Source organism: Amphibalanus amphitrite, unplaced genomic scaffold, assembly GCF_019059575.1.
Source record: "Amphibalanus amphitrite isolate SeventyFive unplaced genomic scaffold, NRLGWU_Aamphi_draft 000308F_arrow, whole genome shotgun sequence".
NCBI lineage: Eukaryota > Metazoa > Arthropoda > Thecostraca > Balanomorpha > Balanidae > Amphibalanus > Amphibalanus amphitrite.
This window is the reverse complement of record NW_024881803.1, coordinates 497,700-521,196: the sequence shown is the minus strand read 5'-3', so window position 1 is coordinate 521,196 and position 23,497 is coordinate 497,700. Positions and strand designations below refer to the sequence as shown.

General features: G+C 50.4%; 2 protein-coding genes across 10 annotated transcripts in view; one reads left to right on the top strand and one right to left on the bottom strand.

Annotated features, from left to right (window-relative positions):
* Positions 1–1,824: 1,824 nt before the first annotated feature.
* LOC122388102 (F-box only protein 22-like) lies at positions 1,825–4,117 on the bottom strand. Of its 7 annotated transcripts, none has more exons than XM_043378896.1 (2): positions 3,928–4,117; positions 1,825–3,573 (listed from the first exon to the last, which is right to left on the bottom strand). In XM_043378896.1, exon 2 carries the CDS (start codon positions 3,564–3,566, stop codon positions 2,367–2,369), a length of 1,200 nt encoding a protein of 399 aa, XP_043234831.1. In that variant the 5' UTR covers positions 3,567–3,573; positions 3,928–4,117; the 3' UTR covers positions 1,825–2,366. The 7 variants fall into 7 exon arrangements, with proteins under 7 accessions (XP_043234831.1, XP_043234825.1, XP_043234827.1 ...); XM_043378890.1 differs by having other exon boundaries at positions 1,825–3,576; positions 3,932–4,115; XM_043378892.1 differs by having other exon boundaries at positions 1,825–3,576; positions 3,928–4,095.
* A 167-nt stretch (positions 4,118–4,284) lies between these two features.
* The window catches only part of LOC122388099 (FAD synthase-like), a 31,819-nt gene continuing 12,606 nt past the window's right edge, over positions 4,285–23,497 (top strand). The window contains exons 1-5 of one of the 3 annotated variants that reach the window (XM_043378885.1): positions 4,285–4,439; positions 6,190–6,354; positions 6,557–6,651; positions 7,674–7,797; positions 22,901–23,013. In XM_043378885.1, coding sequence (XP_043234820.1) covers positions 4,385–4,439; positions 6,190–6,354; positions 6,557–6,651; positions 7,674–7,797; positions 22,901–23,013 — 552 coding nt within the window. In that variant the 5' untranslated portion in view covers positions 4,285–4,384. Of the gene's footprint in view, positions 4,440–6,189; positions 6,355–6,556; positions 6,652–7,673; positions 7,798–12,081; positions 12,416–22,900; positions 23,014–23,497 lie in introns of those variants that run through there. The other 2 variants (XM_043378886.1, XM_043378887.1) reach the window with 2 other exon arrangements.

Sequence of the window (23,497 nt, the reverse complement as noted above, 5' to 3'; positions counted from 1 at the left end):
TTTTTATTTTCACGACGTTATGCGGTTCCCCGTCATTCAAACCAGATATTAACCATGAAGTTAAAGAGCCACGAACTTGGTTTCTTCCACGGACGTTAGATCTGGATGAGCTCTACATTTTGCACATACTTTGGAATTCGTGGGTTTTATTTTCGCGACGTTATGCGGTTCCCGTCATTTAAACCAGATATTAACCATGAAGTTAAAGAGCCACGAACTTGGATTCTTCCACGGACGTTAGATCTGGATAAGCTCTATATTTTGCAAATACTTTGGAATTCGTGGGTTTTTATTTTCGCGACGTTATGCGGTTCCCCGTCATTTAAACCGGATTTTAACCATGAAGGCGTTGAGCAACGAGCTTGGATTCTTCCACGGACGTTAGATCTGGATGAGCTCTACATTTTGCATATACTTTGGAATTCGTGGGTTTTTATTTTCGCGACGTTATGCGGTTCCCCGTCATTCAAACCAGATATTAACCATGAAGTTAAAGAGCCACGAACTTGGTTTCTTCCACGGACGTTAGATCTGGATGAGCTCTACATTTTGCACATACTTTGGAATTCGTGGGTTTTTATTTTCGCGACGTTATGCGGTTCCCCGTCATTTAAACCAGATATCAATCATGAAGTTAAAGAGCCACGAACTTGGATTCTTCCACGGACGTTAGATCTGGATGAGCTCTACATTTTGCACATACTTTGGAATTCGTGGGTTTTTATTTTCGCGACGTTATGCGGTTCCCCGTCATTTAAACCGGATTTTAACCATGAAGGCCTTGAGCAACGAGCTTGGATTCTTCCACGGACGTTAGATCTGGATGAGCTCTACATTTTGCATATACTTTGGAGTTCGTGGGTTTTTATTTTCGCGACGTTATGCGGTTCCCCGTCATTTAAACCGGATTTTAACCATGAAGATCAGCTCAAAAGTTAAAATAAATGTCATATCCGTGTTCAGCATGGTCAACTTAACCCGTGCCATGAATCTGTAGTGATTTGGAATTCGTCGCTGAATACGTATACGTATACGTCGCTAAGTTCACGGACATAGCCCTGTGTCTGTTAACAATGTTTCGTTACACATTTTACGAATAGTTCAATTAGCCGTTGCACTCGAGACACTCAAAGTATGACAAAGTGGCGAATAAAAGCATTGGCCCCGCAGATTACTCAACAGAAACGCAATAAGCTCCGCAAAACCCTGATATTATTATAAATCAAACCGAATCACTCTCAGCTACTAAACATTGGCTGTACAGCTACAACCTTCCAAAGACTGATAACGTTCAGAAAGCTAATGAACGCGTGATAAAGTTGAACATCACAGTTACGAGCCGTCAACAGCCTCTGCTCTGTATGTCACCTGTTTTTCTCCAGTACACTCATCTCGGACTCATTAGACGAACCTGGCTCATCACGTCCTGTTTAGAAACCCCATTTGAAGTTATCGTTCAGTTATTGTCGAAAAGTAGAAGTCTCACTCCGAGATGAGCACATGCAACATCTATTCCTCTGGCGCCCGCAACTAAGAGGTTTGGGCCAACGGCAATATATCGCAATCAACAATGTAATTGAGTGATAGTGATTGGAAAACATCGGAGATCACATCTGAATAAAAACTTCATGAAAACTGATAGAAACTTATAGAAATGACGTGCCAATTCACTTATTCAGTTAAGAATGAATATAGCGTAGAATAAATACATCTCTAAGGGGATCAATGCATCTGCTGCGTTAACTGCAGACCTTTTGTCAGAAAAACTGGTAGCTTTGGAAGCATGCATATTTCAAATTAATCACGATGAAATTGAAACAATGCTGCGTTGTACAGTTACTTATTGGCACGGTAGCATTGCAAACAAAATATATAAAACGCTATAGGTACCTACTAAGCATGTTTGTCTATCGTTTGTCTATCCAGAGCGAAAAAGGTCATAGAAACAAACTGAATACACCGTGTCAGGGAGGCATTGGCGAGCCGGAAACAACTCAGCATTCGCAAGATCACGTAGCACACACCCGACAGCTCAGAAGTCACGCTTGAGGTCACGGACAAAAGTCGCAAATCGGAGGATTTGCGGTAAATATTACATTAACAAATATCACGGACGTTCATAACGCATTTCACCACATACACCAAGCGACGAATCCTGTTCATTTATGCAGCTCATCCACGCTAACTAAATCGAAATATAACCGAATCAACCGACATCTTTCACACCCCTGTATAACTGAGCTGAGACTTCGAGCTGATCATCCAATTTAGAACGACTGCACCAACACAAGACACAGCACAGCATCACCCAGCAGTGTCCTCACCTCTGTCCGTCGAGCCGTCCGGTTGGCCCCGGTTCGGGAAGCTCAGTTCCTCGTCACAGCCCTGTCACCGTTCCGATCTCCCCGGCTCTTGTCGTCTTCCCGAGCATCCTCTCCGCAGAAGTTCACCACCATGAACAGGGTCGTATAGGACATGATCATCGGATCGTCGGGGTCCGTGGGGAAGCGGTGCTTCTTACCTCCAACAGTCATCGCGCCGAGCTCGCCATTCACGAACACCCCCAGCAGCGGCACGTCAGGCACCACTCGGGCAAACTCGGCCGCCTCAAAGCCCGGCACGAAAGCGTACCCGCCGCGGCCGCAGCACGCCGACATGAAGCCTATGGTGTCGGCGGCGGGGTAGCGCAGATCGGCCAGCATCTGGGCGGCGCCGGCCGTGTCGAGTGGCGGCCGCGTGCCGCCCTCACGCTCGTCCACCACAGCAGACGCTCCGCGCACGCCCGGTCCGCTGAAGTAGACGAGCAGAGCGGCGTCGGCGGGCGCTCGAGGCGAGAGTAGGTCCACCCACCCGCCGGCCAGCGCCACCGTGCCGCCAAACTCGCTGTGAATCAGCCGCGCCAGGGCTGAGGCGGTGTGCATCCCGCGCCGGGAGCTGAAGAAGACCAGCGCGCCGCGCAGACGGTCCCAGGCGCCGTCCTCAAGCTGCGGTCGGACCTGTTCGACAGTGGCCGGGGAGCGACACCGCACCAGACACAGACCCACCTGGGCGCCGGGCCGGCGGGGGATTAGCAGCACCCCCAGCCGGTCCCCGGCCTGCTCCTCCAGCGGCGCGCCGGCGGCCGGCGTGGCCACGCAGCCGGAGAGTGAACTGACTCCGGCGGCCGCGCAGCCGGGCGGCAGCAGCGGCTCGATCCGTGGTACTTGACGGCGGCGGCCGGCCGAGCCCTTCAGCGACTGTGCGAACAGCGCCACCGCCGGCTCCGAGTAGCATCTTTCGAGCAGGCGGCGCACCAGACGGCTGGCTGCCTCGGCGGGAGGCTCGCCGGCGGGTACCGTCTCCGTGTCCCACAGCGGTGGCTGCCAGCTGGCCAGGCGCCGCTTCTTCAGTATGATGTCGGCAACGTCGCGCCAGGCGCGGCAGACAGCGCGAGCCGAGTGCAGTCGCGAACATGGCAGGTGTGACAGCACCAGCCGCAACACCTCATACTCGGAGGTAAGCAGAGCAGTCTGCTGAGTGGTTAGCCCGTCCGGACACGGCTCAATCACAGGAGGCTCCGCAGACATGATGCAGCTGCTGAAATGGAGGAATACACTGCTCATTGATCTTACAAATGCAAAACAGGTCTACTTGCTTTAAGTTCAAGTTTAACTTACGTTCACTTTACAATTTAACCCCAGTAGGCAGATTTTGTGTTATGTAACTACGCATAAGCCATGTGCAAATGTAATTGTGCCATTGTGAAATGCAATTGCACAGTTTTGCCACATATGCAGAAGTAATTGGTTCAGATATTACTGGCGTATTCTAGGATGTAATGCTATGGGTATGAGAGAATGCATTCATGCCAATGCCCATTGCCAAACACTCAGATTTTCCAGTTTGATGTACGAATCCCTTGCTTTGTACGCGACCCATTTTGCATACCTACTTTTACCTGTAGTTTTCGGTTTTCCAGAGGAGCCCGACACAGCAATTATTTGTAATTATATCCAAAAACAATTGTTCACTTTCTACAAGCCTTTATTTGACCAATATATTTTTTTACGCAAAATTCGCTGTTTTCCCTGCGCAATTATTGAAACACAAGCGCCATTTCTGGGTCAAAAGTGAAACCATTGATAGAGGTCAATTAGTGAAACTATGAACCATAATTTACAGCCTTCTTGATACCTATACATTTTTCTGTCTTTTTATTTCAATTTTGTTTTAAAATTTTATCTTTTAAATAATAAATATGTTTCATTCAAAGCATAAGCTAGATGAGATATAAATTTTATCGTTCCAGAACAAACATGGCGATGCCCCTAAACATTAGACGTTCAAGACGCTGTGTAGTCGCCGCTCGCATAACTGTGTGTATTCCTCCGTGTGTGGAGACTGGATGTCAAGTGGATGTTATATAAGATATCATTTTAGAAGTCGAGAAATACCTTTGGGTAAGCATTAAGCAAGTAAAGTGGAAAGAACAAAATCATTTACTGAAAGTATAGAGCGGGCTCTTAGGCGCCATACATGTTAGTTTTACCGATTCAGATTCCACCAGTCCTTGAGCCTGGAGGCTGGAGGTGGCCATTGCATATTATGATTTTGAGTTCAGTGTTAATTTAAAATCTTTCAAGTTAAGAACAATTTTATTTGTATCACAAAGATGCTGGCCATATTATTGTTCAGTGTGTTAAGGCATTTCACCTTTTATGGGGCAGTTTGGTTGGAGGTAAGCATATCTTGAAAACATACCTATTCTTTACTTTTACTTAATGGATATTGAATGCAAAATTTCTTTCAGGCTGGCACACAGTTTTCACACAGGCCAATTACCGTCTCAATCCTCCCATGAACTATGCATGGCATATTTTTGCTTCCAACTCGCAGCTCGGAAGCAAGAATATGTAATGTATTCCTATAGGGGCAGCAAGAAGTGATTATCATGGTTAAAATGCTGTGGTTCAGCCTTTAGGGTGTGTCATACCATACATCATTATTAAAAGATGAGGAGGTAGCAGTGGCCGTTACATGATCATTTGACATTGGACATTACATGACAGATGGCCATGTAAACTGGGTAAATATGTGAGGCAATCTACATTATATAGTTAATAGCTGTCTAAAATAAGAATAATGTCAAATTAAAATGGGTTTGCATCGATGCGTTGATTCATACATTACATTATGCTTATGATTGATTCATTGATATTCATATGGATCCATTTACTATAAATCAATTCCTCAATCAGTGAAAGAACCTTATTAGAAGAGGTAGACATGTTCCTTCTCACAGACAATTACAATACAATAACAATACAAATGGTTTTATTCGTATAGTGCTAGTGTATTAGCATTGTCTGAGAAAAAGAAAAGAACCTTAGGTATTACCATTAATTCATGACTGGGTGAGGCTGACTAGATTCATTACCTACCTACTCTACTCTCATTCATCTGATGCCCTGTTGCCTCTAGGATGCTGCAGCCTGCACCCAGAGCTGTGCCAATATGCCCTCATGTGAAAACAACTAACTTCATAACATGCTATTCTGGTTTCTCATAACACCCCTAGGTGGCACCAGGTGGCACTATACACCTCAGTGCTAGTTGACAAAAGCGCCACCAGCCGGCGCCACGGTCGGTGGCAGTCCCGCCTGTCCCCGGTCCGGGTCAACCTCCCACGCCCGGCTCCCCTCCCCCTTCCCCTCCCGCCTCTGGAGCGTCACTGCGCTGCTGATGGTGTTATTTGACACCAGCTGCTTCGCTTAGGCCCGGACCCTCCGCCAATTATGGGTCTGTTCTGTTTCGATTCCCTCATCTACAGCTGGTACCGTCGGAGCTCGCTCCATCTCCGGTACCTACCGCAAATATCGACCCGGAGCAGTGTAATCGGAAACCGACATTAGTGGAGATTGACAATGATTGGCTGGATCCTGGGATTGAAGCAGACGAACGGTGGGATCAGACAGAGGGATTGGTAGAAGAGAGCTGACCTCAGTGGGGAGTGGAGCGAGAATGCGAGTGTGTCTCAAAAGTCGAGGGATTTACCAGGCCTATCGGGAGTGGCAGTGCGGCGGGCGCCTCTTTGTATACTTTTTTCACAGCTTGTAATAAAGGTTTGTGGATAGTAATTGGTACATCCTTTTTACTAGGGCAGTGGTATTCCTCTTTGTATTTCGTATTATTTTTCTTTTTTATTTCCAGTAAATGCTGGCGAGCTACTTCATCATATGTATTCAGTTCTGTTTTCTGGCGTAACAAGAATACGCTGGACGTGCTTAAGACAAGTCTGTCTCACTCACTGTAACATGAGCACAAGCAGCGGTACCTCAACCAACGGCCACGGCAGGTCAACGGCAGGCGTAATAGGTAAGCACCGTCTCCACCGGGCTTGTTTGCTTGAGACAACAATAAAAACTGTTGGCGATTGCAGGTATATATTGTGTACTGAACGAACTATCATGAGTGTCGTTTGCTATGTAGTTAGATATCATGTCTCTGTTGATTGGTTTTGAAGCTCGCGTTATGTTTAGATAAGGGCTTCATTTAATTGCATTCTCTTTCCTTTCAGTGATTGGCGATGAAATTTTAAAAGGTCAAGTAAAAGACACCAACTCACACTTCATCCTCAAGCATCTGCATTCGTTTGGAGTTCGTGTTCCAAAGGTGAGTTGGAATTGATGTGAAAGCTACATGGTTGCGCTTTTCAACCATTTATAATTGGTTTTATTTGCTGTGCAGTGTTCCGTTGTGTACGGCTCGAAGAAGCACCGTTCTCGTGGGAGTCAGGGCATGCCTATTTCAGCGAAGGCAAATCACTTCCCTATTTCTATCTTCAGTTTCATCATGCATCCAAACAGCGCGATATCAACTTTCACAAAATGTTCTTACGGCCGACCGAAAGCGAACCGCTTCATCTCGCCCGTCCGGTGGGCGGTTTCCTTTCCGGCCTGCACGGCCCTCATTGCTCAACTGAGGGGCCCAGCCGGGGCGGCCGCGGCCACCGCCCCCGCTGCGCCGCGCTGCGCGCCTACCTCTGACACCGAGAGCTGTTCCGTGCGGCGCGCGCCCATAGCGGCCGGTGCTGAGGCCCGATCCCGTGACCCCACCGTTGCAAAACGACTGCCCGTGCGGCGACTGTGGCGCCGGTAGGACGGCTGAGCTGCAGGGCCTCGACGGGAGGAACCGCGTCTCAGCGCCGGAGCCGGGCTCATGAAACACCCCGGGCGAGTCTCGGAGGCGGTAAAATACCGGCAATTTAGAGCGACGTCGAGCTATTGTTAGAACGGTCATTTCAACCGAGACGTATCTCTGTTCTTAATATTAATGTTTATTTATAAGCCTGAATCGAGGCATGTTTGTGCTCTCTGTCTCTTTTACTGGCATACAATACTAACCCCGTTTGGTTTTGATTTCATTATTTCTGTCCGCACAGCCACTTTCAATTAACGTTTTTTTGGCCCGTCCGTCATTCACCCCGTCATATGTGTGTGTGTACTGGGGGGGGGGGGGGTTGGAGGGAGTGGTGTGTGTGTGGGGGGGGGGGGGTACCGCTTATTCCCATACAAGCTCCTACTCTATTCTGTTTCCTCTCTGCCACTCCTGTGGTTCTCATGACATCTCCATAGCAGGTGCTCCTAGAAAAACTGCCAACCCCCGTCTGTGACCCTCTGCTGTTCCACCGGCAGGTCTCTGTGATCCCCGACAGCGTGACGCTGATTGCTGATGAAGTACGCCTGTTCGCGGAGAAGTTCGACTTTGTTATCACCTCTGGAGGCATTGGACCCACACATGATGACATGACCTTTGAAGGTAGGTCACGCACGAGGCCGCGGAGCTAGGCCTGTAAGACGGTGGTTTTCGTGATGTCACCTGGGGCGTTTATTCCCCCACCCCTCCCCGTCCTTCTTGGAGTTGTCTCTCCCCGTCCTTCTTATCCACCAATGCTGTCTATCCACATGGGTGGACCCCAGCTCCTCCCAGTGGACACACACAGCGCCCAGCTGACCCCACTCACGCTTCGTTGCACAATTGACATACATGCGCTACACCGCACTGCAAATGCACAGCGCACTAGGTCAGAACTCAGAGCTCAGATCACAGTTAACCAGCCGGCCCAACTAGTATGGGTTCAGCGTTATGAGCGATACAGCTACACATCTTTGCGGTTTGGATATATTTCCGATGTTTGTAAAAGTAAGAAGTGCGGCTTGTTTGGAAACGGTCGTGCTTCCTCCCTCGGTTGGTGCAGTGATTGATTCAATGATGATATTTGGGAAGGAGCGCCGATTATTTATATTTGAAATGACCATTGCACTTTTCTTGCTCACCCACCATTTTTCATAAATCCTCATAATGATTTCATGATAATTCATTTACTTGATAACAGGAAAATGCTAAGAAGTGTCAGTTCAGCAACCTATTACCCAAGTAAAAACCATTCATTTTTGGACTGCAGTAAGGCGCTCCCCGCCCCTCCCCGCTGATCGGCCGGTGGCGCCGAGTCTCACGACTCAACTCAGAGCTTAGCTGCGCGAGTGTATTTCCCGGCACGGTTACTGTCCGTTCCCAATCCCAGGCTCGTCCATCTCTTGGCTCTGTCCCTCGCCGCCGCCGCCGCTGTCCTGCGTCATGTGACCTACCTCACCTCTGGCGGTGGTCACGTGACCGTCGGGAGCGCTCCGCTATTGGCCCCGCCCTATGGGGGCGCTCCGTCGTTCAGCTGCGCAGTAGATAACGGCTCGACAGCCGGCGGCAAGGCTGTACGATTACCCCGCTCCCTCTCCAGGGAGGGGGGGGGGGGCACACAACAGGTCACCGGGAGGGATGTCGAAGGGCGTGACTGGAACCTGGGTCTGTTCTGGGAGTGTTCTGGGTCATATCATGTGTTTTGTATCTGTTCATCACACTGAAAAACCATTGATTGTTAGCTTGCAGAACTCCTTTTTTCCGCTCATGCCTTGTAACCATCGCATTGTGAAAATGGATGGAATAACCCTAATGTGGAACAGGTGGGGCTCAGACCGGTTCTCTTCTGAGCATTCTGGGGCGTTCTGCTGGCGTCATACGTTCTATATTAGAACGTAGTCGTGATGCGATGATCGTCTATTGTGTACTTCAGTGCACGTTTAGTGCACTATCCGACCATATACAGCCATTATATGCAGATGACGGGAGAGGGTGCACGCTGAATGGGCCCCTGGCGCAATTACCTGCCATTGGAGCACGACCTTTCCCTGACCGGGATTACCCGGGCCTCTAAATTCAGCGCCGAGTCTGTCACCGCCCCTGTTAGGGCAGAGTGGCGATAAACGGCCTACGCTCTGTGAGAAACCGCTTAGCTTAGTTTTCTATTCATTAGACTTTGCTGTCTTGTGTAGGTGGAATGTGTACGAGCACACCTGCTCTCCAACGGCAGCGCCTGACTCATCCCAACTTTTTGCCTCTGTGTCTCAGTTGGGGAGTGGTGAGGCATGGTGTTCTTGTCTCTGCTGTTGGCGGTGTGACCTAGCCGGTACTGTCACTGGCGAGGAGCACATGGGTGTGTCAGCGGCTTAGCGACCCCACCGCCCCCCCCCCCCGTTAGTCCGTGCACCTAACGGTCCGCCCGGCCCCCTGAATGACCCCCGACTGGCCCGGTGCTGTCAGCGGTTGCCCAATAGGTTGGGTCTCCGGTCGGGTCGGGTCGGGAGGCGCGAATCAATTCTCCACATCTACCGAACACGATGTTAGGTGGATAAGGCGCGATGAGAGGGAGACATGTTAGCCTCAGGCACGTTCGTAGGGTGGGGAAAACTGAAACAGTCCGATGTGTAGAAAGTAAACTCGTTTTTTAATGATTGGGCGTTTATAATCGAAGTTGTTTCTTCTGTCCACGCTGTAACTAGTCTGACGGGACACATAGACCCGGCTAAGGTTGACAGTCCGCTGGAAGCGTGAGATAGCTTTAACGGAGGTGTGTAGTAACCGTTACAGGTCGGCGTTTTTTTTTCTCTGTCACCTGTGTGCCCGCGACACACTGCGATCAAAGATACACTGTCACGGTGTTTGCCTAACTATCCACCTAGGACATCTGATGACATGTCTCTGTAGCCGGTCACCCGAACTAAAAACGGGGCCTGGTGTCACTCAGCGTGGGCGAGCGATTCCCAATAAACTACCTAGCTGTGTGGTCTTACAAAAGGCCGTCGGATCGGCCCAATTCTATCGCCCTTCGGCCTCAGAAGGTCGGTAGCTGACGACTGACAGGCAGATCCGACCTTGTGAGCGAGTCAGAACGGCAAGGTCGGACCCGAATAATTCCTGGTTTTGTTCATGGGAACGCTCGATTGACATTCCATGAGATGTGTGTATTTGTCTCTTTGAGAATGCACGGAGCCTGAAACATTGTTTCCGCCTATCTTGGAGGGCGTTTTACTGTCGCGTTAGCCGCTCAGGGGGCTTACTGAAATGGGGGGAGTGGGGGTAAAGCGGCCTTCCGGGGCAAAGCGGCCACCCTTCGTTTTAGCCCTCAACAGCTGGCGTCAGCTCCAATTTATGGTTGCCACTTGCCAATTATACTCCTCTTCGCGGTCGTTCGAATGAGCCAGACCGGGGTTTCCGGCCATCGCCATTGTTCGGTGAAACACGGAAAAACATTTCTTGCCAGGTTACTAACTAATTTTGCGATTTTTAAATGTTGTTTCATTCCGAAGCCGTTTGGAATTTTATTTAAGCAATCTCGTTCATGCATTGTGTGGTTATCGTGGATGTCGTTTACCAATTTTTATGCCTTTTGCCTCATAATATTTTTGTCTCGGACGGTATGATCAGGGGAAAATGGACACGACAGAGTGGCCAGCTCCGAATTGGCCCTTATTTCCATCTGGACAACAAACGTTATCTATATTGAATTTCAATATCAATATCGTCAATTTAAACGCCTTAATACATCATTTTTGACATTTAAACATTACTTTATTCGAGGAAAAGGTTCTAAAAGGTTCATTCTAAAATATTTTAACAATATGTTCCCCGCGTGAGCACTCAACATCATATCTTCAAGAATCTTTCCAAGTTAAAAATCAAGTGTCGGCATCGGAAGAAGCGCCAAGGTGGCCGCTTTGCCCCACTCTACTCTACATAGATGCCAGGTGATAGTAGTTCGCTATATGGAAGTTGCCAAGGCCGAAGTTGCTGGCGTCACACTACTGTTGCACCCTACCGTTTGTTTTTATCGGGGGTGGGGTGGGTGGGGGGGGGGGGGAGAGGGGGATGGAGCTCATGACCGTTTTGACCGGCGGCAACAAGCTGTGCGGATGGAGGATCGGGGCTGAAAAAATTGTGTGCCTGGTTTGTCTTTTGGGCGTAAAGAAACACATTTTAAATTTCGGTTGTTTCCAGCATCTTTTGCAACACATATCTGGACTCGTCAAATATTAAATGTTTGGCATTGAACAAAAGGTGCCGGGCTGCCCCCGAACGAGCAATCATCTGGCCGTCGAACTCTGCAATTGCAACAGTCACTGACGTTGACGCGCACTATATAACTACAAAGTCACGTGGTACCAGTTTTCACGCCTGGCTGAAATGACCACCGGCCTGCTGCCGCGGTGCTGCTGCCGGAGCGGAGTGCCGTCACAGCACGTGGGCTGGGGTGCCCCGTCAGATGGGGTCGGCTGTCCGCACCGCTGCGCCGGGTCCAGGTGTTCTCCCAGCTGTCCCCCTCCCCCTCCCCCTCCCGCTCCTGTCCTCCCTGGGACAGGGCTGGATATGTGACCTTCAGTGGGGGCATTATAGGCGGGGATGTGCCCTGGGAATATTTATAGTGAGGGAGTAATAGCAGCTGTCTGGAGTGTGGGGAGTTTCAAGGGCTCCAAGACTGGATAATGGCTGATTTCGGTATGCCTGACAGGATCTCATGCATCTCATCAGCGATGCGCAGAAACGTCAGAAACGGGCGAAGGTGCCCTGACCCTGACATCACCACAAGTTTTTTGCGCACTTGTCTGGAGATCTGCTTTTATGTCAGTAAATGTATGCCCCATAAATATTCCTAGCATCTAATTGCTTTGGCGGGAGATGACCCCACCACCCGACCCTCACCCACATCAGCAGTGGGGTGGAGGGAGCCGCGGCCGGCTCCGGGCCGGGCCGGGCCGGTCGGTGCCAGGTGCCCTTGGTAAGCCGGCCGCCCTGCTCCCCTGCCGGTCGGTCGGACGCCGGTCGGCGGTCAGTCAGTGCGGGGCCGGCGCCGGTGCGTGACGCGGTGTGCGGAGCGCTGCAGCGATGCTCGTGTGGACGCTGCTGTTTCACGGCCTGCTGGCCGAGGCGGGACACATGCTGATAGACTGCGGCATCAACCTGCTGGTGCTCTCGGTGGGACTGTGCCTGGTGTATGCCTCGATGAAGTGACGCGGCCCGGCGGGCGGGGGACCGGCGGAAAACCCAGGTCGGTGCTGAAAGCGGGATTTTTTTTGCGAATTTTGGTTTGCTGATTTATTTGTGCTCGATTGACACACTAGCAGCTTTGGGGTCACATTAAAAAGTTCGTGTCGAATTTCTCCTGATGTCGGCTATAATTTTTTTTTTCTGATAAAACAAGTCTAACGGCCACATTTTGGAATTGTTTGCATTAATTTAAATTTGGGGCATTTTAGAAGGCATTTAACTAAAATTCACTTTGATGCGCGGTGGAGCTCAACCAGTGCATACTGCATACATCAACCATAACTTTACCACGACTGTTAAAAAGTTCGCGGGCTGAATATTGCATGAATGTATCATTGTGCTACATTCTGCTTTTTCCTTCACCGACATTCAAAATTGTTAGAAGCAAAAGCAAGCAAGCAAAGAGCAAGCTGCAATGTAGCAGTAAGCTCTTGAGCAGGTAGCATTTAGTGAATTGTGCAACGGGAGCAATCTGCGGGCAAGCTTGTCGAAATCGACAGCTCAATTTGTGAGTGACGGCGCCGACGGAAGTTACTACTGCCTACTTTTGCAACGTCTCGGGTGCTGCTATTTCGAGAGCTACTCCTGCGGTTTGTTTTGATCCATGGGCCCTGAACTTGAGTCGATTATTAACCCATTTCCCGAGGTAGGTCGTAAATATTCCGACCCTGACATTGCGTCACTTTCTCCTTCGGGCAGCCCATTGAACTACCTTTAGTTGTTTTTTCCGATAGAGTGGACCTCAGCAAAGAGCCAGGTGTGAGTTACCTTCACAAATCACATGTCACAAAAATGCTACTTCACAAATCACGTGTCACAAAAATGCAATTCAAATGTAGTAGACTGCTTTGCAGAATTATCTCTTTTCTTCTGGTGCTCTATTGTCACGACGATGTAGCCTCATTTACCCCATGGACATCTCCCGGAACCCCTGTCGCTTTCCGCTGGTTTTCGCCAAGGTCGCGTCTCCTCCCCATCAGCGACCTTGGCGCCGGTTCTGTTATGAGCCAGTCATCTTCCCCGGCCAGGGGCGAGGTCCCACGCGGATAGGGTGGGCGGAGAGCCTTCCTGACAGAGCCGTCAGCGTCCGGATTCGTCCAGGCGCTCTCTCGGTCATCTCGGCAGAAGAAATCAACAAGGAACGGGATGGACTGCCGCTCGATGTTTCAGTGATGCGTGTGATAGTTTGTAACCTTTGTAATACATCATCACAATTTTATTTATACATCACAATAATGCCACATATGTTATCATGATGACATACTTAAATCAAAATTAAAAACAGTTCGAGGGAACTCATAGTCCGCTTTGACGTCACAGCCGGGTGGTGCCGTGATGACGTCACGGTCCGGTGTCGTGTTCCGGTAGTCGTGACCTTGCCTCCGGCGGTGCCGCGACTGCCAAAGGCGTGCGGATGTATCCGGTGACCGTGACTGGCGCGGGCGGCGGTCAGCCGACGCCGGCGCCCTTCATATTCCCTTTCCTCGTATGCTCCTTTCTTTTTTGCTCAAATTGCTTCCGTGCCTTTTGCTCCTGTTCTCATATGAACTTCTCTCGAGAAGAGGAGCCGCTGGAAGTTAGATCCTTGAGCAGGGGTGGCCGGCTGTCATTCCGAGGCTGTTTAATATTTGGTGAGTGACATTGACCGTGGCCGTAACCGGTGATGGCGGGACTCAGAGAGTTTAACACCGTCTGAGCCTATTCCATGTGGACAATGGCATTCTGTTTCGGTCTGGTATGCCGTGACTGTCCCCGTCCCCTGGCCAGTGTGACTTGTGAAGGCCAGCTCAGCGTGGCTTAGGCCAGTCTCTGATCCGTTGGGCTCACAAAGGCCAGCCTTTGACCTGGGAAGACTCAGTTCAGCCTCTGACCTGTGGCGGCTTTCGCCAGGCCAGGCATGTGAATTGTGATATGCTCTGGCTCAAGGCGACCAGCCTCCGATGTGCTATGGGTATACTACTATCCCCGTTCCACCACAGTCGCCGCCATTCTCCGTGCCAGTCGCACCGTATCACTTATGGTGCATCGGTATTGTCCAGGGCTTCGAGGTCGATAGATTTTCGGGGACTCCGACTCCGACGCTGTCTTCCAAAAACCAACTGCGACCGACTCCGACTCCGCAGACCTGGCAGAGATGCGGAGTCGATGGATTTTCGGTAACTCCGACTCCGGATCCAGCTTCCAAAATCCACTGCGACTCCAACTTCGAAGCCCTTGGCTATTGTCCCTGGCCTGTGATATGGTGCCTTCCAGCCGCTCCCGCCGCAAATAACCGCCCGGGGCTGTAGCTGATGTCTGTATTGTTTGGTGTGTTGGTGGGTGTGCCTCTCCATTGGGGCTAGGTCGGAGTGACCTTGCACTCCCTGTGGCTGGTGACCAGAGGGATATCATGGATTCTGGTGTTGTGGCGTGGTAGGCACTATAAGGCAGCTCTCCATAGGACTAAGATTTAACTTTTAATCATCAGCCTACCGTGTATGCTTGAAATACATAGAGGTCATTCTTGCGCTGTCTTATCGGTTTGTGAGGAATCCAGTAAAGCACATGTCCGTCTGCCCCGACCATCACCCAGAACCTGTGCCGTTTTTACCACCTTTCTTAGGTTTAAGTCCCTATGCACACCGCGTGGCCTCACGAGTACACGTTTCTTCGCCTCGACCTCTTCTGCACATCTTTTGCGCCCATTGCACGGCCTGCACTCTATTCCTCTGCACGTTGCATGCACTGCAGCTGCACGTCGTGCACCTCCCTCTGCCGTGCACATCACGCCGTGCACATCATATGCACTCGGTGAGCACTGACCTGGGCTCGCCGCTCACTGTTGCAACTGTCAGTGACCTGGTCTGTCGGCCGACCGGCCGGTAGTTATGGATATGAGCAGATATGAAATATAGCATCACTCATGTCTAAGGTACTAACATGTTGGCTCTGATTGGGTGTTTTCGCCAGGAGTAATTTTCCTTTCGTAATCCGAACCAGTCTTGGTGTAGTTTTATTCTTCGATGCTACAGAAGGGTATACGAATTTGCATGTGTCAGTAACTTTTGTAGTTTTCAAGAAGAAGAAAAAATACGCGATAGAAGAGGGCGTGATCTGCTCGCAGTAGCGCGCGCTCTAGATACAATTTGCGGCTTCACAGGGGGGGGGGGGGGGGGGACTGTCGGACAGTTTGTTCTGGCCCGTTGATATTCATTCACAATCACCAACTACTGGTTTTAGTGTCTTCGCACGCTGGTTTCTTTGTAACCGCGCTGATAAGTGGTGTAGGTGCGACCCTGAGCTGGTTTCTGGCCCATAGAGGAAATACAACTACTATTTCAGACCTGACCTGACCAATAGCATAAATCAAGACACATGCGAACTGAATACCACGTCTGAGATTTATCACTTGCCATTGGCCAATGCCGCTTGCCAGCTATCCGCGTGACGAAAGCCGTTAACGGCATGCTAACGGAACCTTTATCTGCAGTATCATTCCCGTGTAGGGGAAGGTGGGGTAAGACGGACCAGCTAAGGTTTGAGGCCGCATATCTTGCTACACTGCTCTCGTAATTCATATTATTTATAGTCTTCGGAATGCTCAATCCTTCCTCTGTTGATATGTGTAAAGACTAAATTTCAAATTAAAGACATCTAGGTGGTGGATGCTCTTAAAGAGGGACATGTCAAAAACTCAGGCAAGAAAAAACGTGGGGTAAGACGGACCACCCAGCAGTGCCTGCTATCAGTTCATGTGTGTTACACTTCTGCTCTGTACTCTTGTAAGAAAAAGTAACCAGAATGGTTACAAAATGAGCCTTTATTCTTTGCTCATGTGTGATGGAAGTGCAGCTAAAAGCTGGGAACATGTGTGTTGATTGTCGTTTGGCATGAATGCATGCTAACTGAGCACTTGCATGCATGGCTCACATGCAACAGACTCCTTCCTGAAAAATTAGCTTACTTAAACTTGTGTCAATGTTTTGGAAAAAACTTTCCATATGCAGGGTACAATGGACCACTACAGGGTAAGATGGACCACAGTGGTCCGTCTTGCCCCAAATCTAAATTCTGTCATTATCATGAGGTATATGTCAAATAGCCCAACATTGCAAAACCTTGCCTTTCCTAAAGTGTGACTATAACTAAGTTTATAACTTTGTTCTTCACAGTAAAGTGCAAAATAGAAACTAATCATGCAAGAAAGGCGCCGTAATTGAATCACCCGTAGACCTCTTATATTAGATCGGTTTGACGAAAAACAACATTTTTCTCAATAACTCAAAAGCTATGCATCCTAGCAGCATGAGCTCAAGGTGGCCATTGTTACGAAGGAAAACAAACATAGTGAGTGCATAAAGCAGTAGATACCAGCAGCGGTTCAGCCGGGAGGGCTGGTGGTCCGTCTTGCCCCGCTGGGCCGTCTTACCCCACCTTCCCCTATATCTGGCATTGTCCACGGGAGAGCGAGGGGGAGCAGGCGGCCCGACCCCCCCCCCCCCCCACTGACCTCTCGCCCCCTCTGTTCACCCCTCTCCCTGCCAACGGTCGCCCCAGCCTTGAACCAGTTGCCGGCCGTTGAAGTGGCGCGGCCGATGTGCGCAGTGGTGGGTGGCTGCCGGCGCGGTGTGCCCCCAGGGCGGTGCCGAGTGCCGCTAAAGAGCGCTCTGACGGGCACCGGTCGTCCTTGCAAGGCAGGCTAACAGCACACAGAGCCGCCACCCCGGCGCCGGGCACGGCCGTACCTTCGCGACTCGCGTGGGTCAGGGTGGAGGGTCCTGAACGGCGCATATATGCTGGCTGATTGGGCTTCAGATGGTCTCGGGTATTTCCCCTGCGTGTTAACGATCTAACTCTGCAACGGCTCCAGATATGATTTATTTTTATAGCATAAATACATCTATAAAATCAGTCATCTTTCATATCCGATACCTATCATGCAGTTTGGAAATCAGCTCAGCTAGGGGGATGTGCCAGCGCGGCTAATGAGCGCACTCATCGTTCCTCCTTCGGCATTTGTCGCTAACCAACCGACCCACCCACAGTTCGTCGTTTGACCCTCCTGGATCGTTCTCTTTATCTGTAGCTGGCCGCTCGCCAGTGTCCCAAAATGTGTCCATTTGGGTGGGAAATTACATCCAAATAAAAATCATTCTTCACTCTCATCTCTAATTTTTAAGAACAATTTTCCACTCCTAATTTTACCGACAAAAAACATCTGCATGGATTGGCATTTTACATATTACATTTTACCACACTTGTACATAAATGTATGCCATTGATCCCTTTTCACTCTTTTTGGGCCTTATCTGACTGACAATTTTCCACTCTTATCCCCATTTTTGGAGAGGAATTTCCCCTCTGCCACCCAAGCCCACACACAATTTTGGGAGACTGCCGCTCGCCGCAGCGCGTTTCCCAAGAAACTATGGATGACGTCCGTGCGATTGGCACACCGGTTACTGTGGACTGACCCCGGCCAGGTCACACCTGTCCCGGACCTCAGCTGACCGGCTGACTCAGCCCGGAGTAGAGGAGTCCGGCTCCGGGAATTTCCGGGCCCGGAGCGGCCAAACATAGCCGGACGGCCGCAGCTGAGGTCAAGGACGTTCGAGTCGACTCACTTTCGCTGCGGGGTGCACTCACGCCCGCTGACACGCTGTACGCTCTGTGGGGCGAGGGAGGAGTAAATACGTCATAGGAGGTGACAAATATTGGGTGTCGGTCCCCGGAATGGCCAGTCATGTCCGCCGGACAGACCCATGTGCCGACTGGAGACTGGCGTCGGGTGGCACAGGTCAATCGTGCACGCCGAGGGTTATGTAATGGTGCTTGAGCTCACTGATTTGGTACTGAGAAAGTAGGGACGCGCACTTTCTTTCCTTTGGGTTGGCTAACTGACACAGTTTGGCGATTACAAAGCCCCAGTGGAGCACAGAAAAGCTAACTCACCATACCTGACAATATCGGCCGTGAGTGGTCAGGGGGGTGGCACGTCACTGTGACGGTCCAATTGACCAATCGTGACTTCTGCGCCCCTGGTACGATTGCTTAGTTCATTGTCCACCCCGACTCCAATTTATTTTAGTTAACCGATGGCTCGGAGGGGAGATTTGAAAATATAATTGGTCTTTTATTCTTTATAGTTAATATGTCTATCATACTGAAGATAAATCAGTTCTCATAGCTTTGATTGATTCTCTCGGGACTGCTTTCGCTTTCAGTGGTATCCTGATAACTCCAATCCCCTGCACGGTTGAGTGCTTTCCGCTCCTATTGCTCCGCAGTCAGAGTTGCTCCATAGATAGGCGAGTGCACGATACTACTGTCCGTGGTTCTCGGTTCTATGCTCCACGCGCGGAGCTGCTCCGTAGAGGGTCGAGCGGGCCATTACTGCCATCAGCTGATCGGTGCGACCTTGAAGCCGGTCGACGCACGCTCACGCACACGCCGGGGTGAGTGGCCGGGCCAGGGGGAGGGAACAGCGACGAACAAACACCCTCCTGCCCCTGCCCGCCGGCCGAACGGTAGGATAACTACCGTTCACCTGGCTTGCGGGTTTGGGCCTAACTGCTGAGATGCGGACCTGGATGCGGGCTGGCTGCTAGCCTGACTACTGAGCTGCTGGTGTGGCCGGCTGGCCTGGCTTCTGGAATAATTGCTGGTCTGCTAACGATCGGGTGTGCTCTGAACTGTTCTGTGCTCTGCTGCGGGCTTGGTTTGTTAGACCTTCGAGTTTCGTCGATCATGATTCTGAGTTCGTGTTTGTTGGTGCGGTTCTTCTCTGGGTCAAGGCTGCATCCTCTATGAGTCAGGTTGGGTAGCAGCGGTATCATGACACAGTTCATAAGTGGTATGGAGGGTATCCGCCCCGGCTATGTGGGAACGGTAAGCTTTGGCTTACTAAACGCCAACGGTGGCTTTTCGGAGCTTTCTTACAATTTAATCCAAGAGGCCTTCGCCATATACATAAGTCAACTGCTAACGACACGTCTTTGTCTGAAGTCAGCATGCAAGTCGAATTGGTTCGATAAAAACGTGGATTAGGTACTTATGGATGATTTAGTTACTCTTTCGCACATAGTGTCTCCTGGAGATCAGCTCACCGCTAAAACGCTTGACCCAGCTATAGCTATTTGACTCGCTGATTCTAAAAACTGCTGCGTGCAAGGGCGCAACTGACCTCGCTATTGGTGTGCCCAACAAGCCTGCGGTTCAAACTCCTCACACCGAATCCCGACACAGCAGCGAAGCGATGTCCCCACTGCAGTCTGCCTGCAGCTCTGACACCACCCATCTAAACTTGCGCCGGACATAACTGCCACCGCAAAGTGGCCGTAAACGGTAACCAGCATTCCCCGTGTCGCTCCCTGATGCCGGACTGGAGGTGGACTGGCTTTCTCCGACTCTGATCCGCAATCCGAGGGGCTCTGATGTTCTGTTGTGCTTGTGGGGAGGGGGGGGGGGAGGTGCTTCGCCTCTGTCCCCATCTCGCGCCGATGGGGTGAACGCTGAGCAATGAGCATTGCTCTCCTGCAACCTGCAGTCACCCCACTATTGCAGGGCTATCAATATGGCTTAGTGTCGCGGCAAAACACTGTGACCGGTTGCGCTACGAGTCGACGTTGGGGCTAAGATTGTTCCCTCTCCATTTCTCTATTGCGACTTCTCTTCTACTGCGGCCGGTCGCTCACCCTTGCTTTCCCCTGCTTTTTCTTACTTCCCACACTTACTATTTCTCTTATCCACCTTCCGTCTTCCTTCCCTTCCCAACTCTACCTCACCTGTCTCCCTTCCCCTTTGTCTCCCTTCCCCTCTTTCTCTCCATCTTCTTCCTTCCGCTTCCAGTCTCTTCCCTCCCTCCCTCCCTCCCTCCCTCCCTCCCTCCCTCCCTCCCTCCTCTCTCTCTCTCTCTCTCTCTCTCTCTCTCTCTCTCTCTCTCTCTCTCTCTCTCTCTCTCTCTCTCTCTCTCTCTCTCTCTCTCTCTCTCTCTCTCTCTCTCTCTCTTGCTCTCGCTCTCGCTCTCTGTCTCTGTCTCTGTATCTGTCTCTCTCTCTCTCTCTCTCTCTCTCTCTCTCTCTCTCTCTCTCTCTCTCTCTCTTTCTTCTCTCTGCTTCTTTCTCTCCCTCCCGCTCTCTCAGCCCTTAACCGTCAAATCACTATGTCTATCGTGAACTCCCAATTTGGGGCGCTGTTGCCCAACCAACAGGTCACCATACAACATCGGAATGTCACAATAGTTGTCCTTGTGCTCATTAGTGAAACAATCTTCATGTCGATCAGTAATTGGAGGGCTTTTTAATTAGGTAGTTACCTACAATATATCGCTCAGTTCATAAAGTGACCTTGTTGAGTGTGTGCATCCTCAGACTTTGACCTTTGCCATAATGCGTCCGTTTGATGATATTTAGGTTAGCAATTTTAACTTAGTTTCAGGTTCAGCTACATATTTACTTTCGGTGATAAAAAGGCTAAGCCTCATGAACATGATAGAGTTATGTGAAGTACTGTCTACGAAGCACGCCTAGCCGTGCTGTGATTTGTAGTCTACAGAACAGTGAACAGTCAGTGATCCTCTTTTGGCATCATCCACGATCTCTGCGCACCACTCTGATGGTGTGCCACTGCTCTCACGGCCTGCAGCCTGCCTCGCTGGCCGCTGGGTCCTCCGCTCAGCTGCCCAGCTAACCTGAGCGGCTTCACCCGACACCGGGCCCGGCTCGGCGGCAAAAAGGCTGACCCGCTTCGGCCCCGCGCGGCCCGCGCATGCAGCTGTTTTTGCCGAACGGGCGCTGCTTTTTGCTGGGCGTACCACCTCGCCCCTGGTCATGTTTTCGCCTGTCGCGCCCACTTCAATTGTTTTTCGGCGGCCGTGTCGGCTATGGCAGCTCACTCTGCCGCTCAAGTGAGCGGGGCCCGCGTGCTGAACGCAAGGACGCGCATGTGTTTAGGACTGGGTGGGCACTTGCAGGCTTGATAGGTGAAAGGAAACATGCGTGATGCAGTTTTATGAGTGGAAATTAATTACGGAGCGAGCGAAGCGAGCGTAGTCTTTCCTTAGATTAACGGAAATTTCTGAGTATGAGCGGCCGGCCGGCCGGCCGTGGTCACGCTTTTGCGAGGCTTATATCTCAGCAACCACTTGACCGATTTACATGCGGTAATTTTTGTAGGGTAGCTTCGTTCCTTCTACCAAGTATTGCACTATTCCCGATGCATGTGGGTGACCCCTTATGCACGTGCCACGTGCAAAACCAAGAGGTGTCACTTTTGTAATTGTTGCAATATCTCGGTAACTACTGGGCCGATTGCGCTGAGAGTTGGCATGTAGGTAGGCACCCACTAGGCAATGCATATCCATGTGCCAGAGTTGGGGTGCTGCTGCACGTGCGCACGTGCAGGGGTCGTTTCCAGATCTCGAGAACGGCTGGACCGATTGCGCTCAAATTTGGTACACGGTTACGGAGCAGTTAGTAGGGTGCCGTGCACAAGTCAGTTGGGACCCATTTTGCACGTGCGCACGTGCAGAGTGCCGCTTCCAGATCTGGAGAACGGCTGGGCCGATTGTGCTCAAATTTGGCACATCGCTAGAGACCGGTTAGTAAGGTGCCGTGCACAAGTCAGTTGGAGGTACCCCCTCGCAATTTCGCACGTGCAAGGCCCACCCTCTCGCTCGCTCCGTTAGTCGCCACAAAAGGCGTTATACTGGTGATATTAGCGGGAGGTGTAATATTTCCTCCAACAACTCATGCGGAAGCCCAAGGCCCTAAATACAAGGTTGCACGGACTTATTTCTACTAAACCTACCAGAATATAGTTTCACGGTTGATTATTTAAATAATTATTCAATCAAAATTTCTTTATTATTATCTCGTAATCATTTATAAGCAATTTTATAAATCAACTTTCAATTTGCTTGCCTTTTACTAGGAAAATAACTTTTCTAGTATTGGGTCAACATAGTGGTGTAGCAGTAGGAACCACATCTGGCAAAACCCCAATGCCTACATACAGCAGAAAAGCAGCCACCAGGTGTCGCCACAGTCGCCACTTGGTCGCCACACAGATGTCGCGCGCGTCGCCAATCGCCACACTACCGATTTCCATAAGGACGCATATGTACGGATATGTATAGGAAAGTCGCCCTTAAGGATTACGCTTACATCCTTTGCTTATGAGGTCGGTGGTTGGAAATTGGGAGGGACTCAGCTATTTTCGACCACTGATATGCCTTTATCACATGATGAGGAACATGCTGATAAGCGTTTTATGCGTCATAACAGCACAAAAGTATTTTTAATCATTTTTCAAAAATAGCCGTTCTGCCGTATCTTTCAGTGCAAGGTGCCGTCGGTCATCCCCGACGTGACGTCACGCAGGGAATTTGCCAGATTTTCCTACTAGACTTCGACACCCCCTGCGGAAGCCATTCCTGCCTCCTCGTTTGTCGTGTTTGCTCCTCGTTTTCCAGAGTCAAACTAACGTCATTTACATTCTGTACCCACAGGTGTGGCGGCTGCGTTTGGGGACAAGACACAGATGAGGCCCGAGATTCAGAAATTCGTATCCGAGTACTTCAAGACAGATGATACTAGTCAACCCTGCTTCAAGCTAGCACAGGTGAGCGGACTGTGAACCGGCGAGGTCAGGCCTAAGAGTTCTTTGCCGTCTACCCTGCTGGGACCTGAGGACTGGACCAGTCGATGGCCTTGCACCAATGGCGGTACATGCAGCGACTCATATATGTAGTCTAGGGTGCATCAAAATACACATCATAAGTAAATCGATTAGCTCTAGTGATAGAAATGTTCCATTACACCTAGAAACGCAGCATGTGAAGTTTTGTGACAATCGATAATTATTTAGACATCCATCCGAGCTGATGTTTCCGTCAGTAACTACCGCACGGTACGGCGCACGGGGCGTGACGTCTAAATGCGGCACCAGGTGGCGTTAGCGGTTTCTTGCTGAACATTATCATGGCAACCGATATGTTTGGTGTCAGCTGATAGTTGATTGTTCACGTAAAACGATCTGAGCGATCAGAAGGCCCAGGGCACTAAAGAGAAGGCCAACGGGGGTGCGTGTTTGTTCTGCTGAAGGG

Coding starts and splice junctions, on each gene's coding strand:
- LOC122388102 (XM_043378895.1), bottom strand. CDS start 3,842: ATGCATTCTCTCATACCCATAGCATTACATCCTAGAATACGCCA. Junction 3,577..3,798: donor TTACATCCTAGAATACGCCA/GTAATATCTGAA, acceptor CCTCCATTTCAG/CAGCTGCATCATGTCTGCGG.